The 19,832-nt window shown below is 28.8% G+C and overlaps 2 protein-coding genes across 2 annotated transcripts in view; one reads left to right on the top strand and one right to left on the bottom strand.

The window, feature by feature from the left end:
• Positions 1-7,208, top strand: part of LOC129980863 (ufm1-specific protease 2-like) — a 34,547-nt gene extending 27,339 nt beyond the window's left edge. Inside the window, exons 12-13 of the mRNA XM_056091302.1 lie at positions 4,334-4,458; positions 6,970-7,208. Of these exons, the coding sequence (XP_055947277.1) occupies positions 4,334-4,458; positions 6,970-7,056 (212 nt within the window). The 3' untranslated portion in view covers positions 7,057-7,208. The remainder of the gene's footprint in view (positions 1-4,333; positions 4,459-6,969) is intronic.
• Positions 7,209-7,222: 14 nt separating this feature from the next.
• LOC129980864 (ubiquitin-conjugating enzyme E2 A) overlaps positions 7,223-19,832 on the bottom strand; it is a 42,034-nt gene continuing 29,424 nt past the window's right edge. The window contains exons 3-5 of the mRNA XM_056091304.1: positions 12,511-12,626; positions 10,384-10,472; positions 7,223-8,788 (exon numbers count right to left, since the gene is read on the bottom strand). Of these exons, the coding sequence (XP_055947279.1) occupies positions 8,624-8,788; positions 10,384-10,472; positions 12,511-12,626 (370 nt within the window). The 3' untranslated portion in view covers positions 7,223-8,623. The remainder of the gene's footprint in view (positions 8,789-10,383; positions 10,473-12,510; positions 12,627-19,832) is intronic.

Here is a 19,832-nt window from a genome sequence, read left to right on the forward strand (position 1 = left end):
AAAATTTAGTCCTATAGTTATTATAGAACCTAAGTGATTTATTTCAAATATTTATCAAATATTCTGCAAAATGTTTTAAGGTACAGTAATTTAATCTGAGAAGAATTAATAGAATTTCTTGTTTGAAAATCTTTTACTTATATTCAGTGAGTTTTATAATGTGATTTGCAAAAGTATGAAATGATCTCTAGAAATATGTATGGGCATATAAAAAACAGGCAACATACAAAGTGATTATAAAGTAATCATCAAGCATCTATTTACTATATTTTAAAAAGTAATATTGTCTTGAAAATACTGAGTACCCATTAAAATGGAAACATTTTAAATTTTATTCAAATAGTTAAAATACTTATGGCTACCTTACAATATGCAACACTTATTTCTATGGGTTTATAATTTTATCTATGGACATCGGTTGATGTCATTGTCAACATTCGTTAAAGTATTAGTAATACAATTCTAACAGCATATATGCAGTGTTTTAATGCAATCTCAAAAGAAGTAGACTCAAACTGCAAAATCTGAAAACTTTATGGGCCAGTTTGTCTGTTCTACATTGTCCAGTCTAGTGTTTCTTAATGCAATTAGTCTCTTTTTCATTTTATTGCATTATTGAGAATGTGTTCAAACTGCATCTGGTATCACATGTAAAAAAAATGGAAATAAAAATAATTTCCTTCTTATTTGCAGTTTATTTTAAAAAGTGTAGTAAGTGTTTTAAAGTTACATAATTTTAAACCTGATAATTATTTAGTTATTATTATTTGTTTGACAAATTTAAATAAAAATAAATCCTTTATATTTTCCCTCGTAGTTTTTAAATCCAGGGGTACCTGCTATTTTTAGACAATAGGCATGCTGTAACATATAAAAGTTTAAGGCTCTATAAAAATCATATATTTTGTTACAAAGCTTTACTATTTTGTAAGTTGCAATATGATAGAAATCTGTTTTAAATGGAATGCAATATGAACTGTTTAGCCTTACAATAACTACTTGCTTCTACATCTTGCACATGTGCTGCTGGTATTTGCTTGCTTTGCCCATTTAATGTATAAACATCGATTCCATGGCTCATTATTTAGCACTTCTTGATTTAATTAAATTAGTTTATTACAAAATCAAAAAGTAAGATTACAAACCAAACTGTATTTTTCATGATTGTAATGATCTGGACAATACCGTTACATTCATTTGTCATGCATATGACCTCAGATTTGCTTATCTTTTGTATGCATGGATCATATACCTAATTATCATCCTGCCATAAAGAAAATATGTGAATGCTAATAATTATGTAACTAATAATGGGTAACAATATTTCTTAAAATCAATTCATTTGAGCTTATAGTGCAAGGGAATGCTATTAGCTGTCAGGGGGGTCACAAATATGATATGGTTTATTTGAGAAAAATGTGTCTTTTTTGTGCATGTCCCGAAAGTATGTGTTCAATTTTTTTTTTTTTTTCGATTGTTACCTTCACTAAACCAACCTTTTAAAGAAGTAATGTATCAAAATGAGAGAACAGATAGCTATGTGAGTAGACTATTGCTTTGTAACTAAGACAAAAGTCATTAAGATCATTAGCCTGCTGAATATTTTAATGAACATTATTGATATGTGAACAGTTTATCCAAATAATGTTTGATAACTTGAAAAAATATATTAGTCTTTTAAAATAACATAGATAACATTTTTAAAAAAAGCATAAAAAATTAAATATGTGACATTTTTTTTCAATTTTGTATATTGTGTTATTTTTCTAATTAAAATGAATGAATGAATGATATAAAGGATGATATGTGGTTTTTTTTTTTTTTAATTCTGTTCTGATTTCCTTGTACAGTAGACTCCCGATTAACCGCGGGCGGGTTATCCGCGCCTGTCGCACTGTTTTTTTTTTTTTTTTTTTGCTTCCAAGCAAAGAGAAAATGCTTCCAAAGCAAGAAGCAAACACAAATGACTGATTTCTTCAAAAAGTTGTTGTTTTATAGTTATGCTTTTGTAATTACATAATACATTACAGTATTAAAACAGTACATATGTATTAATTTTTCTGTGTATCCTTGACGCCTCTCGTAAGTACAAAGCACTTTTCTGTTTTCATTAACAAAATGCATTTTAGGTTAGTTTTGAGTGATATACTAAAATATTAAGCGTTAGTTAAACATTTCCTGCTGTTTATTTTACGTTTTATTGCATATAAAACGATTTTTCAAAGTTGGAATGACTGTTTTCTCTTTTGCTATAACCGTTTTTAGCTTTTTTCGGATTATCCGCGATTTTTGTTATCCGCGGCGGCCGCGCCACCCAATTCCGCGGATAATCGGGAGTGTACTGTACTTCTACAAAATTGAAGTATTTTTTAGATATTTCAGTTGGATGTGGATCACTTTGGCTTGGACTACAAGCAACATCAACTATGTAAATCATTTGCGATTTGCTATCGCTGTGTCTGTAATTTGCTTGATGGCAGAATTTATTTTTAATTACCAAATTCTTGTCATCTTCTGAAATAAGTTAGAAAGATCTCAACATATATAGCTCCCCCCCCCCTTAAATGTTCAGTATTTGATTTGAGTTTGTTTTTGAAGAAACATATTTCTTAGGATGATACGAGAAATGCAATTACTGAATTAAAGTATTAACAGAAATTCTATATATTTGAAATAATTTTTCTTATTATTCATTTGTATATTTCATTATTTTTTCCATAACTCTATTTTTTAATTATCTATTTGCAATCATTAAATGTATAGGAGAAAATATTTACAATCATGCATAAGAAAGTATTAAACAGGGTAGGGAGAAATCTCTATTTTATGGGCATTTATTCTTCTAGTGGATAAATGCATTTATATTTTTATCATGTCTACTAGTTATTAATAACACTGGGAAAAGATTGAAGTTTTTTTTTTTATTCTTTTTGCATTTTGTTTCATGGTGGTGGTGTTTATTGCCGCAAAAGTCATATATGGTCATGTTGCGCCTGCCCATTCTTTCATACATGCTTTCCCTTTTTTATTTTCTCATATAAAAGTTTACTAAGAGAATTGTCTCAAAAACTCAACCTCAAGATTTGAATGAAACTGCATGTTTCACAACTCTTTGAATCTGTAAAAAAAAATTTATGAAGTTGTGTCTAAGAATATGATTACTCAAACACTATGTGAGCCGGATGAATGAAATTTAGTATATGGTCTTTACACTCATATTGTTAATTTTGGTCAAAATTTAAACTAAGTCTTTTTACTATAAGTTTGTTCATCTCTCTGAATGCAAGTAAACACAGTAACTACAAAACTAAATGGATAAGTTTTGGTGCACAGATTTAACATCTAAAATGCAGATCTGTATCAAATTTTAAACCAAATTCGTTAAAAATTAGACAAATTAAATTTCTAGACTTTGATTCAGATTTATACAGCAGTAGTTCTTTTAGATTGCAGAATTGTCTTGAGACCTGCACTTTTATGCTTTTTTTTTTCTGATAATCCTTAAAGATTTTTATTTAAGTTCACATGTAGTATGGTGTGGTCTGGTAACAGGATTGATAAGTTCGATAAAGGATTTCACAGGATAGTTTTTCTATTTAATTAGAAATAAATTTCTGAATAGATAAATAATTTCTTGACTTGAACAGTAAAAATGTATAATAATTAGCAAAGATATCATTTTCAGTTTTTACTTTCTCTTTCAGAAATAACACGAAAATGCTTTGTGCTGGATGGGCGAAATTTGGTATATAAGTTTTCTATCAAATTACCTATTTAACATGTAATATATAGATAGACGATTTCGTTTCCAAATATAATAGGTATTTCTGTACTTTCAGAAGCATAGAAACACGATAACTTAAAAAAAGCAGCAACTGAAATTTGATGTACGATTTTGTGCATGCAGATGTAATTCTGTGTCAAATTTTCATTTCAGTCGGTTGGAAACAGTGCCTCTAAAGCACAAATTTGACTTTCGGGTAATGTTAAAGGTGTACTAGAAATTAATCGCAAAAAAAAAAAAAAAAAACCCACCAAGGATTACACGATAGATTTAACAAAATGCTAAATTCCTGCCAAAGGTAAATATTTCCTAACTATTGTATGCCGATGCCATGCACGGCTTTCTCTGGGATAACATCTTGTGAGAAAGTTTTTGGGGGACCATTCCCACTAGTTATATCATGTGGTTTTTCTTGCAAAGAAAGCTTGCTAAAGGATAAATTAATGTTTATTTTTGTATACAGTATTAATTTCATTTAAGTATATTTTCACGATAAGCAACAAAGTTCAATAATAATGGATAAATTCATAATTCTGATTTAATTTTTAGGTGGTGGAGTTCTAGCACATACAATAATAGGAGTAGATTTTAATGAAGATACTGGAGATCTTAAGTTCCTTATTTTGGATCCACATTACACTGGTAGTGAAGATCTGCATACTGTTTTAAATAAGGCAAGTTTCTCTTTTTATTCTGGATGAAAATCAGTGGCAAGATATAAATAATAAATCTATGAAAAGCAAATACATTTAAGTAGACTGATATGGAGATAATGATGGATTATGCAAGTTCCTAATAATGCATCTATTTTTGGAAACTTAGAATTTAATGCTTTAAAAGTAATTTTCAAAAATATATTTGAGAAAACAAAGTTGTAAAAGTTGCAGATGCTGATGGAAATACTCTTAAGTAAAAAAAAATTTAAAATGACATTTATATTTTATTGAATATTTATTATGGCTTAATTTCTTTATAGTATTGTTTTCTACGGCAGATATTTTTTAGTTTTGTTCCGACATCCATATTTTTCACAAAATTAATTTTTGCTTAATTGCAGACTGGTTAAAATTACTCACAAATGTGTTTTTCTCTCCCCAAATTCGTTACGAGATAGTTTTGATTCAATATGAAAAGCAATAAATAAAATAATTAATTGATAATTCTAAAAACATTAAAACATTTTATGATTTGGAGCACATAACTATTTAAAATTTCAGAACTCTAGAACATTATGAAGTGATTTAAAAATTTCATTTTAATGCAAATATAAAATTTGGCAAGCTTAATAAAAGCACATAATGAAACAAAGTAGAAATTTTGTTTATAGGATGCTTAGAAACTTATTAGAAGTGAACATTTTAATTTCATTTAGTTTTTTTTTCACTTCAAAACCCAGTTTTTTAATTAAACTGTTGAAAATTATTGATATACTTTTTTTAGTCTTTCAGAAATTATTAAGATAGCAAAATGATTCATTTAACTTCAGAGTCATGGAAATTTTATTTTTTTTTCCACAGCAGTTCATGTTGTAAAATATTGACAAAAGAAATTTAATCAACTAATTACTTATAAATTGAACCATTCTGATTGAAATTAATATCTGAACTTGGTACTTAAAGATAATTTTTTTTGTATGTCAGGGAATTTGTAGATGGTGTAAATTTTTTGGAAATTGAAAATTTGCATTCTGATGTAACTGAAGCATTTCCATTTCATAAAGACAAATTAATTTACATGGTTCTCGGAACCAATATATTTTTGATTATGTATCCCATATAAATGACAAATTATTGATTTGATGTATTCTATTCAGTATGGCAACTGTAATTTATATTTTCCTAACATAGAAGATATTAGAGTACTTCATTACCCATTTTAACTTTAAAAAAAATAATTATTAGATTTTCATGTACCACAGATAGATAAATGCTATGGACTCGGGGTCATATGGAAAAACTATGTAATGGTGGATATTGATAGATTGAACGTTAAAGATAAAGAGTTGTTATAATTTGGATAGGAAAAGCCAGTTATTACATTTCAGTATGAAAAAATTCACCGTCATTTTGCAATTCAGATTGCAAATGATGAATTCTGCTAAACAGTCTGAAGATTTCCATTAAATCTTATATAGATCTTAGTTAAATGTATTATAGTATTATTGTACTTGCATATATATATGTTAATTATACTTAATGAGGTCCCTCACACGCATTGTTAATCTGAAGATCGTTGCTTTCTCCAATTCTGTCCAGCAGAACTTTGACACATGTATGTACTGTGTTACTATCACAGTTTTATGGTAGTAAAAGTTTGGTTGCTATAGGTTCCATGTAACAAATAATTTACTTGCCCATAATTCTTAGATTTGTCTGTTTATTAAATTAGCCATATTTAAGCCCAGAGAATATATGATTAGCCCCAGAGAATGCATGATTTTATTGTTCTCTCTTTATCATTATTTTTGAAAGTGTTCATTTATTTTGTATACAACAATTCACTTACTTAACAAATCCTTTCAATGTATCTGTAATAATAAATTAATAGTACAAAAATCATTTTATAAATTCTACATATTTAATATGCAAGATTATATTTCCTAATTATTTGGTAGGGGACAGTCATATGAAATTCTGTATTCTTGTTTTCTGCTTAAAATTTAACACTTGTGTGTGAATGGATGGATAGCAATGAATCTAAATTCAAGTACTTTTCCAAGAATAGACTTAATTAAATATAAATTAACTGTATGCTTTTTAAAAAATTAAAATTATACTATTAATCACAATGGTAATGTAACCAAAATCTTGAGCAATATGACTAGAACTTTAGAATTTAACAACTGCTGTTAGACTGTAATGTTCTATTTAATTTGATTCAAGATTTTATTAACAATTAAAGGAATGCGAGAAAAAATCCACCTTTATCAACCTTCTTTTTCCTATTTCAGTATAAGACATTGCATAATGTATCTGGGAAGTCAAGTTACAAATTTTTGATATACCTCCTATTCAGATCTAATAATTATGTTGCACTCATAAATTTCTATACACTGTTAATCATGTTCCCGTTATGAAACTTTAATGAAAAAGGACCTGTATCTAAGGGATGTAAAATTTAAAATATTGTGCAGATTCATGTATTTTCATACTTATTTAAATATATATATTTTTAAAAAAATACAGGGCTGGTGTGGATGGAAAGGCATTCAATTTTGGGATCAGACTGCTTTCTACAATCTCTGCCTGCCACAGCGACCACTTGGAATATAAAGTATAGACATGAATTTTTAAAGAAATGTAAATATTGCCAGATCCAGAAGTTGTCTAAAATACTTACATTTATTGCTAGAATGTTTATTTAAAGGATGTACAGTTTATTTTGCACTGGAAGTTGTTCAACAATAAAGTATTTTTTATACATATTTTAGTCTTGGTGTTATTTTGCAGAAAGAGATTTTATTAATTCAATTACATAAAAACAAAAGAATTAAAAATCAAAATGTGAACCACACAAATAGTAGTGCTTTAAATCAAACTGCACAAAACAATCTCCAGGTGTACTCACGATATTGAACATGACTTGCCCAACTAACCTAAAATGATTACAAAATGCTAAAGAGAATAAACAACCAGTCAGGAACCAACTGTATTGTCTGGAATTTGAACATCTTTAGAAAAAAGTGTCCACATTTCGAGCTTGAATGAATTAAGATTTGATAACAAGCAAACAGCTTTATTTACTTTTTCCCACATTCACCTCTAAATTTACAATTGGATACCCATGATTTTCTGTACAAGCATTTATCTGCATTAGCTTCTATACAGCAAATGATACTGTCATTTAACAAATTCTGTTGCCTTGAGTGTATTAATACTGGAAAATGTTTTCATACTGTACACACTTCATGAAAAAGAATATATATGATGAGAATTTGTCTACATGTTACCAATATACATTTAGAAATTTGAGAACAATTAATACATGCTTGAAGAGAAAAATAAATTTAGATCCAATTTTGTTGTGGGAAATTGATACTAATTTAAATCCAGGCTAAGGTGTCATAAAAGAGTGCCATTTTCAAAAACTGATCATGCATTGTTGCTGGAGTACACGAAAAGAGTATTTCAAGAGTAAAAGTCTTTGTTGAAAGCACAGGTATATAGGTACTCGATTGCACGGTGTTACTCTACAATATGCACAACAGTTAACAGCCATTTCTGACTGCATTTCCAGCGTATTTGTCCACGAAACTCAGAACTCTAATTTCTATAACACTAGGTCTAACTTTAAAAAAGTTAGAAACAAAAGATGCTAGTCTAGAACGAGTAAACCTGGAGCAGTACTTTTTTTAAAAAGACAAATTAATTTACTACAAATTTTTTTTCCTATAATGTAAAAGTATGAATGACAAAAGGAACCAAAAATGTTCAAGAAATAAAATATACAATGATTGGTGTGTACAGGATTCCTTTCTCTTTAAATAAAAAAAATTTAGATAACAATTTCCACTAATATTGAACAATACAACACAATATACAAATTGATGAGTATCCTAAAATGTTTGGGAGAAATATAGGGTACTTTAACATACCTTATTATATATAAAAAGTATAAGCTGGGTTTTTAGGTAATTTTTTTTTTCACATTGCAAACAAAATACATATACATAACACAATTCACGACCTTGCAGTCACCTGCAACGTGGTCACGTACGGCATAAAAGTTTTGACGTGTTCATTGCAAAGCACACAAGGCCACACCCATACAAACGAGCACTAAGTGCGGACACCACTGGAAATCTTTCCTCCACTGGCGAAGGGCTAAAAAGGGTTATTTCTAAGAATCTTTCTTTGGTTCCTTTTCTTCGTCATCATTAAAATTTAACCAGCTCTGTTCCACAATGGTTGCAACCCTCTTTTCATATTCTCGGCGATTTTCTTGATAAAGCTGAGCAGCTAGACTATTTGCAGGGCTATTAGGATTTGGCTCATCCAATAGAGACTGTGAAAAGAAAGAATTGCATTAGTCCATCATGATGATAATTATCATAATTCACAATGATACACAAGGTGAAATATATTTTATGCATTGCAATATAAATTCAAATACTTTCACACTACATAACACAACTGCAATTTTTCTCTCAAAAATATTTTCCTTAAGCATTACATGTGCATTAAGATTTTTCAACAAATACTGAAGATAAACTGAATATCTTTTGCTTTGAATAAGGACAAATTTTATATATTTACTAAATATTTAGTTTTATTATTTCAATATCTGAGTTGACTTTCTTCTAATTGAATGGAAGAATTTTTTTGTTCTATCATTTTATTACATATTTTAAAATAATTCTACTTTACTTCTGCCCCTGAATAGCTTAATATAATAACTGTGAAAGCACTCTGTAACCTCTGGTAACTCAATTTCAAAAAATGATAGCATCTTTTGATTAAAAAAATCACAGATTAATCCTATGAGCCCTGACCACCCAATATCGTCCCATTCGACAGAGGTCTGACTCGGGCGCTTTGGGGCAGTTAAATGAGTTTAAGGGGTGAAAGGCATTTCTTGATGAGCAATGTTGGCCCCTCTCAAATGGGGCGATATCGAGTAGTCAGGGCTTATAGGCTTAAAATCAATCATTATTTTAGGGTATTAAGTTTTTTTAATCTTTTCTTTTTCAATTTAACAAAATCCATGATACCCAAATTATTTATACACATTACTTTTTTCTAATTATATTTTTATTTTAAGACAAAAAGTTACTCAAACTCTTCAGAAACTGTATCCCCCCCCCTCTCTCTCCTAATTTACTAATGAATCTATAGAATCAAAGTGAAACCTCTAAATTTATGACAGTGAAATATTTCCTGTTATAATTTTACATAAACTACAGGAATTGGCTTTCAGGAACACACTACAAGAATATTACTCCTCAGAAATATTCTTGCAGTTCATGTTTCAGTTCTTCCATAAATTTTTCTCAAAATTCATTTGTAATTTTTTTAATTTAATTCCTCCTCTTGTCAATATTTCTACTTCCAATTTCAATAAGATTTGTTAATTGACAGGTTATTAGTAATTCTTCAATTAACTTTTTAAAAAATTAAGTTTTGTAAGTACAGAGTGTGAATATAACCTTTTTCTCAAGCAGATTTCACAACACTCAATTTTATCACATTTTTCTAAATTTTTAAAATTTCATTATTGATTTATCAAGCTTTACAAGAAATCAAAATCCAGGTATCAGTGTAGTTGGAAAATTTTAAAAAGCTACTATCAGGGCGAACATAATTTAAAGTGATTTTTTTTTGCTACACTAAATAAAATATAAGCACAAGCTTTTCAATATACATTTTTGATAAAATCAGAGATAAATCACATTTTTTAGTTACCACAATAATTTGCAGGCTACAAGGAAATGATTACATAAAATTTACAGAAGTGGAAATATTTAACAGCAGCAAATAAAAAGAATGTAAATTTCAATAGGGAGATAGTGTTATAAATGAAAAATGAAGCAGCAGAAAATGTATTTAATACAGGATTTAGCCAAGGTATTTTATAATTATTAAAAATTAATATTGAGTTACCTGTATAGATGTCAAAATAGCAGATACATCATATGTAGGACTCCACCGGTTTTGAAGAATGTCCAAACAAATACTACCATCTGCATATACTAAAAAAACAATGCAAATATGACATTAGAATAACAGTATATAATATTACTTAAGAGCATTTAGATTGTAGACACATATATCATATTTATGTAGACTTTAAACAATTCACAAAATAAAAAAGTCCAAATGATTTGAAATTTCAAGAAAGTATATGAATTTGCTAAATGAATTAGTCTTTTAAATTAATTCAAGTACATTTGATTGACAGACGCATTCATCATCTGCCATATAGAGAGTAAAAGAAAGCACAAGCAATTAGACCAATGATAAAACAAACTTTTATCCAAACTAATTAATGCAAAGATAAGTTTTAACACTAAAACTACAAGCATTTCACCAGTACATTGGAACTGTCATTAGAAAATGGTCATTTGACCATTCGTTGTAGGAATAGTATTAATTATTCTAGCCATGAAAAAGAATTTTGTTTTCAGCATAAATGTTTGGAAAAGCAACAAAGTAATGCAATATATAAAAAAATTACATATATTAGAATACAATATTTTGACTAAAATGTTTTAAAACAACTTTAACATCCTACATATAGTATGAAACCAGCAATAGAATATGTCAAATATTTAATTAATAATTCAATCTTATTCTAATTTAAAATGTATTTACTCATTCAACCAAAGAAAGTAAGCATTCCAGTAGAATATAAAGAAGAACTATATTTATAAAACTTATCAAATAGATTTTCTCTGTGGAAATGCTTGGAAATAAAATGAAACAATTATAGGACTATATATTTAGTCTAATTTTTTTATAGACATAATTACTCACATTTAGAAATGTGAATTTTGAAAACTGATTATCCATACATATTTATATGTCTTGGGATTGGAAAGAAACAGTATGCAAACAAATATATATAAAAAAGAAAATCATAAATCTGTGCTTTGAATTCAAAATTAATTTTATAACTAATAATTTAATTGATAACTATTTTTTTAAAACAAGAGCTGGAGTGGAAAAAACCTACCACAGATGTTTGGTTTGTTAAATAATGACTTTATAAGCCATATATATTGTAACTTAATTGCCCATTTAGAAAAAGGATTTGCATTTTTACAAATTTTACAATAAGAAAAAATCCACTTATTTTTACAATAATTTCAAAAAAAAAAAAAAAAAACATAAATCAGAATTTTTTTTAAACATTAAATGAGATAACATATAGAACACAAATGATTGGACAATTATTTATAGTCCTACAAGATATACAGGAAAAATATTACCAAGTGGAGATAATCTGTTTTCAAAATGAGTATAGATCTATGATGACCTTGCGATAATGAAGAGTTGGTGGAAAATCACCACCTTAACTTTCAAAGAACATGAAAAATTTTATTATATCCATGATTAAAAAAAGGCTATTATAAAACCTTACTAGATTTGTATATATCAAGCAAGTTAAAAGAGTGAAAAGGTTAGTTGTTCAGGTGGTTCATTCGTAGAAACCACTCATTCGTTATTTCAATTGTAAAAGTCTTTGTAATTGACCTTGCCTTCCTGATCCTTGTATTTTCAATGACACTTCATTGTCATAATTTGAGCCTGAGATTCAGCCTATCTATCTAATCAGATTACTTTTTTAAAACCATCTCGTAACAGTAAAAAGAAAGTTTAATCTAACTAGAAAATAAGTGTGAATTGCAGACAAATCCTGTGATAGCCAGTATGTTAATAATAATAATTCCTGGGTATGCAGAATTCCTTTCTGGAATTGGGATAATCTACAAGGAGCTACTTTGTTCTCCCCCACTCATTGATGAAAACTGCTCCTCTAAGATGATGCCAGGCCAAAAATATTCAGCTTTAATCACAAGTCTTTCCAAGATCAAAATCAATTACCACAGAAGCTTCTGAAAAATTATGTTCACACTTAGTGAATAAAACAGTAGCAGGATGCCTGTCATAAATGTCATTTCTTAAGCACTCTTAAGAAAATTCAGGATTCAAACTAAACTTCTATTTCTTAAATATTTTTTTACATAAAAAATATTAAAAGAATAAGAAGTTGCACAATTTACTCACCATTTGGATGAAACATTTTAGATACAAATCGCACTGTAGGAGGTTTATTAGGGTACTCTTCAGTAAATTCTAGCGTTAGCTTAAAGGTACCATCTTCAAACGGAGTATCATGAGGTCTATAAAAAAAAAAGCATTGAATTTAATATACCTTTATATATTTTTTAAACACATAAACATAAATAACTGATTTTATATAACAACTGCCCATGAAACTTAAATGCTTAACTAATAAATATCCATTCTGATATTGAAGAAGAATTCAAATTTGACAATAACGCTACACAAGAAGAGGATAATAAAAACTAACATTTACCAGCCATGAGCACATTACCATTACACATTTGCATATAATGATTACTAAAGGAAGCTTATCTGCATTTTTAATTTGGTGAATTTTCTTTTTTAATCCTATGAATCTTGCTTGTAAAAACCATCTGAATATTAATTAATAAAAGAGACTGTTATAAAAATAAAGTGCTTCACGAGAGTTACTCTCATTTGCTTTAGATACAGGTAATTGATAAGTTTTCAGATAACATCTCTCCCAAGAAAAATATGTATATTTTTAGTGAAATGAAAGTAAATAAACATAGTTTATATAAAATATATTATCAAATTTGTAATAACTGTGTTAAACTTTTGCAAACAATGTGTCTTGATTATATTGTAAGATAACCAATAGAATTAATAAATTTACACTACAGAACTCAATAGTAATTAATAAGAGCATAACATTTCTTTTTGGAAATAGTAAAATTCCATGTTTTTTTTTTTTTTAATTTTATGGAGAGGATTGGAAACACTAATATTTTTGTTGCAACAATTAAAAGAAAAATTTGTAATTTTAATAGTTGCCAGAAGGTCATACAAAAGGGATGCTCCAAATTAAAATAATGTATGCTTTTTGTCGTTTATTTTTAGAATTTTTAGACACAGATTAATAAAGTTACACATATACATAAACAATATAATTTTTTTTAAAAAAAATTGCCAAATTTATGGTACAAGCGCATAATTGAGTATTGACTTGTGAATACACAAAGACTAAAATAGATGTTAAAATATTCAACACTTCACATACGAAAAATTAATCAAATTAATATGCATCTAACAATTAAGTATTTTTTTAACAGGGGGGGGGGAGGAGGAGGAAACCTAAATGACGTCTAGAAATAGTGCTGGATAGTAAACATTTGAACGCAAAGGGATAAAAAAAAAAAAAAAAAAAAAAAAATGGGGGGGGGGGGAATATAATCATCAATTTTCTAGGGAATTCAATTTTAATTCTTCTTTCTTATCCCAGAACCTAAAAACAACTTGTTAGAGGATCTGCATGTTAAACTATTCGGCCCATAAATTCTCATTTTCAGTATAATTTCCTAAAAAGAAAATTGCACCATATTGTAACTTTTGTTTTAGAATTTTTTCATACTTATAAGTCATACACATAACCATGCAAATGCATCATAACTGAATCAGCAAATTTAAAGAAGGGTTTTAATCCAAATACTTTTTTTTAGTTGGTTACAAAAGGATCTGAGATTTCTTTTTGATTTAGAAATTTTTTTAATGAGATTAACTAAAAGGCTTTTTTTCCCCACTAATGATGATACCAATCTTACCGGGAAGAGGAGGAGGGTCGATTTCCACTAAATTGTTGTTTTTGTAAGGTGATGGATTGATCTCTGTATGATAATTTTTATATTGTATCAATCTATGTACATATTTGATTTTATTGAAACCAATTCAGTAGCTCAAGTGATAATCAACAAAAGCGAAAATTCTTTTAATTTCAAATATTATTGGGAAGAACACCAAACATAAAACAAAACAGAAAATATTAAAAATTATTATTTAGTATGATTTAACTCTTTCATTCAAATCATACTAAATGGTATACTCTCAACAAAGACGCTTAAAAAAATGCCAAATTCGACCACAAATGAAAAACTAAAGTGAGGAAATTTAATATGACATCTTTAAATAAAATTAATCGAACTGCATTTCAACCGACTGGCATTTTAGAGACGGCGTTAGATGACCGAAGCTATAATTTGCGCAACTTCCGGCATTTCTTCATTTTTATTGTGCGTTATTATACAAAAATTCCAACCTATGTGGGATATAAGCTTTCTTAGAAAAAAGATTTTTTTAAAAAAAGACGGCACAGGGCCAAGTTGATGTTGGATCTGGCAGCCTAAACACAGAAGTAAATCGCATGCACCTCTCTGAAGTCTGAAAACTATTACGCAAGCTGGTAGCAACAAACAGCGCCATGACTCAAGGACAGGTGCGTAACAAGTTCCTTCCCCTCTTCTTACCGATACTTCCGAGTGGAGTCGCGTCTGTTCCGATGCCCACGAATGAATCGCAAGCAGCCGTAAGCAAATCAAACCAACTTCAAGAGTCGCAATCGTCAAGAAAGTTATTAACTTTAATACGAAACGAGTCAAATCAGTGAAACACACATTTTTCACATTACATCTGCCTGTCAATGACAAAGATAACTTCAAAATGCTTTGATAGAGAGACAGAGTAAAATAGATAGATCTTCAAACCAAATTCGTAGATTTCTATCAAATTTAGTGCAAAATCCGTTCGGAGGGTCTGTCTGTCCGGTTGTTAGAATATAATTTAACAACTACAAAACTATAAGAGCTAGATGAATAAGATTTGGTAGAGATGTAGCATCTATAGTGCAGATATCTAACAAAGTTTGAGCCAAATTCAACAAGACCGTCTGTCGGTCTGTGCTTTCAGAAACACCTAAACGCGATAACTCAAAAACGCAGTGACTTATGACGAGATACATATATCAAAGTTGGTATACGATTTTGCGAGTGTACTTGTAGTTTCGTGTCAAATTTTGGTTCCAAACGGTTGGGAATTGATTCTAAAATACACCTTTATTACGAGAGTGCGCGAAAAAGTACTCGGCAGACCAGTCCCGAAGTAGTAAAAAATTAAAAAATAGACGAAAATAATAATCAGACGACAAAATGTTGGTATTCTAATAATGTTGGAAGTTATCGCGGGAAAAAGCCAAAATTTTGTTTCATTTTCCATTCAATTTTAAATAAAATTTCAAAAAAATTGTCCCGAGATGCACACATCTCATATAAGAATACGCCAATCTTAAATTCAGTAATCTGTTTTTCCCATATTGAAAATTGAATCTCCGCTAGAAACTCAACCATTCAAATCATTGCATTACTGATGGGAAAAAATATAAATGTTTAGTTACCGATACAAATTTTTAGTTGCTGAATGCTTACCATTTTCTCTCCTGTTTTTACGGAGAAAATATTAAAGAAATGAATAACCTTGGGTTATGATTCCTACCTAACGAAATGTACTTTTCAATTCCTACTATTAGTTCACACTCTCCCTATATTATTATATATCTTGTTCAAATTTTCAATCGTTAATAAAATACTTTTTATTCATCCACTCAAGTTCAAATTCATTTTTTTAAACTTGTAGTGGATGACACTTGATGTTAATACAGCTTTTTTCAAATATTAATTAAATTTGTCCAGTGATTTCTATTTGGTTGCCAAAGTCGTCAAATCCGTCGCCAAGCTTTAAGATTACTGAGGCGACACCCGATTATAAAGAAAATAAGTAGGAATTGACTTAAAATTTTATGTTATATATTATTTGTTTTAAGAATCTTCTCAAATAAATTTGAAAAAAAAAATTAATTCAGATTTTACAACTTTTTTTCTCGGCAATATTTAAAAAAAAAAAAAAATCGATGCAATCTGCTAACAGTAAATCACTTAAGTTCAATAAAAATTTCTTACAATTCAATTGCAATTAAAAGAAAAAATGTAAATTATTTTTAAAGATGTTGCTGCTATGTATAAAACCTCTTTACAAAAAGGACATTACAAGTTGAGTAAAAATTTTTCTCTTCTCTTAAAATTGAAAAAATGAAACGGAAACATGTTTTATAAATGTAAGTATTAAAATGATTAAATTTGAATAAGTCCTACCCCTCAAAATATAATTGAATAAAAATATTTCAACATCACAGCGCCGAAATGAAAACGAATAGCAAATTTTCCGGATTACGAAAAACTGGTTCACATTTCAGAAGGAAGAAAAAGTAATCCAGTTTCATTATGTGATTTATGTAATAGTAGATAGACTTCAATCCACAGTAACACGAAGTGCAGGATTAAAGAACGCAACCCGAGTGGGAAAACACTTCACTGATGTCACGCACCTTGACAACGAAGGTCGCATGCGTTGCGCAAGTCGGAGAAGGGCGTCAACACACAACGCTCAAAAGTACTCAAAATAAACCAAGGAAGAGGACGTCAAGGGTTGAAATCAAAGCGTTTCAGAATACCGAGGCAGCTCTGCAGCTCGTCCTATAACACGAATGTGTATGGCTACAAAAACATTGTTCTAGGTCATCCAGTTTAATATGCAGATTTAGGTTTGAGTAATAACAGAGGCAGCCTGAATGAAGCTTTTGAAACTGCACAAGGTAGAGGAATTTTTATTAAAAAAATAAAATTATTTGGAACAGCACCAAATTTAAAAAAGGAAAAAGATTCTGAGACCTATTCACACGACGAAGCAAGAACCAAGAAGAAATTGTTCTAAGAACAGCCGAACCTTTTATAAAATGAACTGTTCGGTTTACGTATATTATTTAAACCACTTCAGAATAAATATGTGACGAAAACAGTTATAGTTAAAATAAGTCTATCAAAATGCTGCAATGATATTCATAATAAAGTTCACATTCTGAACAAGTCAAATAAATCACTCTTGAAAAGATTTTTCTTTACATTTTATTCATAAATTCCATGGAAGTAAAATACGATAAAAACTTCATAACAATCAATTTAATAATTACATTTGTAATAATAAAAACTCAGATTCCATATTTTTAATACTGCGTTTCGGATTGAATAAAAATATAGAATTTTAAATCATTTTATTTTTCTTTTAATTGACAACCGCAATGTTTAATAAAATTTTGTATCGTTTATCAAAAAGCATTCATAAATTTACTAGAGGAGGGGGTTAAAAAAATCGAAAAATCAATTGGAATAGTTCATTTTTCGACACACCATGAAATTTAAAGCTTGTTTTAGAACAATTGATATTATTTTTAACAAGAAGTAGAACCTAACTTTTAAGAGATAAATATAAAAATATATTGCTTTATTGTTAATGTATTACCAAGCTAAAATAAGATACATAAAATATTTTCATTCTAAATAACACTCAATATATTAGGTAGTTATTAATAAAAATAATTCAATTTTCATCTTTCAATTATATATATGTCTCAAAATAACAAATTATTTGGACATTTTTGGACTCAAAATATCTATTATCCTTAGTCCAGCGCCCTCCCAAGGAAAAAAAAACATATTTGCCCATTTCGGAAATTCTTAAAAGCTATTACTGTAGAAGTATCAGAAGGAAAAGAATTCAAGACGTCTTTTCCCTTCAAGATGCGAAAATAAATCGGTCATCCATCCAGCTTTTCTTTTTTACGACAGAAGATAAAGCGACATCAGTTGATGTATAGGAAGTTAAGTCATGGCTGCAGCCTTACAAATGCCATACTTGGCTTTCAGAAAATCAGCGTTTTCAAACTAGATACATACGAAAGAGTTTAGTGAGATTTGGGGTTCATTTATCTAAAGACAGTTCACTTAGAAATAAAATAATTTTCACCAGGTTTCATTCTTACGAAAATTTATTATATCTAGGATTTATATTATAAAGATATCATTATTAAAATAAGCTACGGTTATAAAATCAATGCAAAGGATTTGAAAAATATGAAAGAAAAAAGCAATGTTTTACAGCTAAATCACAATTTAAAAAATGTTACACTAGTTTAGGAAAAATAATTTCATTAAATTTTCATTCCGAACATATCAAAATTTTAGATTTTTCAGAAATTAAAAAAAAAAAAATTACAAATGCAAAAACAATGCACCTCAACCCGTACACGTGCTCTACAATAACACTGTACAAGAATGCTCCTTCTAATATAAATTGAAAGTCTTATATAAAACATCACTGAGTAATTTAAAACGAAAGATTTCAATAAAGTTTGTTATTTTATAAAAAGCGATTTTATTTTTCTGCTCTAGATTAGAGATCAGAATTGGAAGGCGAATTTATTCTATAAAAAAAATCGAGCCATTTGATGATTACCAGTTAATGAAAGACATATCTGCAGTTAACTGTTTTTGCAAATCGGACTTTTAATCTCTCCAAACTGTTTCTTCTTTCTATACAAGACTTGCTGTGTTGCGGATATCGCAATCGTTTGTGTGAACTCGATTAGAGTTTTTTTTTTGGGGGGGGGGGGCGGTATTCAGTAAATTTAACACCAAAACTCTGAAATTTAAGTTAGCAATTTTTTTTATTACGCTTCTCGCAAAATCGTGCAATGAATTAAAGTTGTCAAATAAGCAAAACGACCAAAAGTGTTTTCAGAATTATAACTAGCTATTAATTGAGCATAATTCGAAATTTCTCATTTTATTTTGAATTTATTTGCAACAATATGAGAGAGAAAAAAGCCTGAAAAAATATTTTTAAAAAGTGCGCAGCAAAATATTTTAAACAGTAAGAATGCGATTGTATTTATTATCAAGGCAAATGCACTTTTATCAGTATTTTAAGTTCAAAGAAAACTTCAACATTTGAATTTTTTTTCCCCTAAGTCAAAGTCCATGAATACAACGAACATCCATTCGATCGTGATCCAGAATAATTTCCATGCTATCACTGACTAGAAATTTATCGTAAAATGCTGTTACAAAAAATATTTAGAAGAAATTACGCACACACACATAAAATATGGTTAAGGTAAAAACTTATCTAAGTAAAATGGTAGGGGAAAAAAAAAAAAAAAAAAAAAAAAAATCAGGAAGCGTTTTACTAGAATTGTGTACAGAAAAGCAACTTCAATTTTATAGACAACAGAAAAATCAGCACGTGTCGTTTTGCGTGCACTATTTTTGACAGCAAAATAAAAATCGGATAATGAAGTGAAAAAGCAGAGAGAAAAAAATTTGGTTTATTATAAGACAACACTTTTGATGAACACACTTGGATCATACAATTACTATGCTCACACCACTGATTATTTTTAAAACATTCCCTCAGTTTCAATTTGATCGGAAATTTAGTATAACAAACTATCCAGTCAAAATTTTTCACTAGAAGTTTTTCTGGAGAAGGAGGGGGGGGGGGGGAAATGAAAACTGCAATCGCAAATTTCAAGTTACCATGCGAGAACATTTTTTTTTTCAATCACCTGGTATCAATCCGAT

This window comes from Argiope bruennichi, chromosome 8 (assembly GCF_947563725.1).
Source record: "Argiope bruennichi chromosome 8, qqArgBrue1.1, whole genome shotgun sequence".
Taxonomy (NCBI): domain Eukaryota; kingdom Metazoa; phylum Arthropoda; class Arachnida; order Araneae; family Araneidae; genus Argiope; species Argiope bruennichi.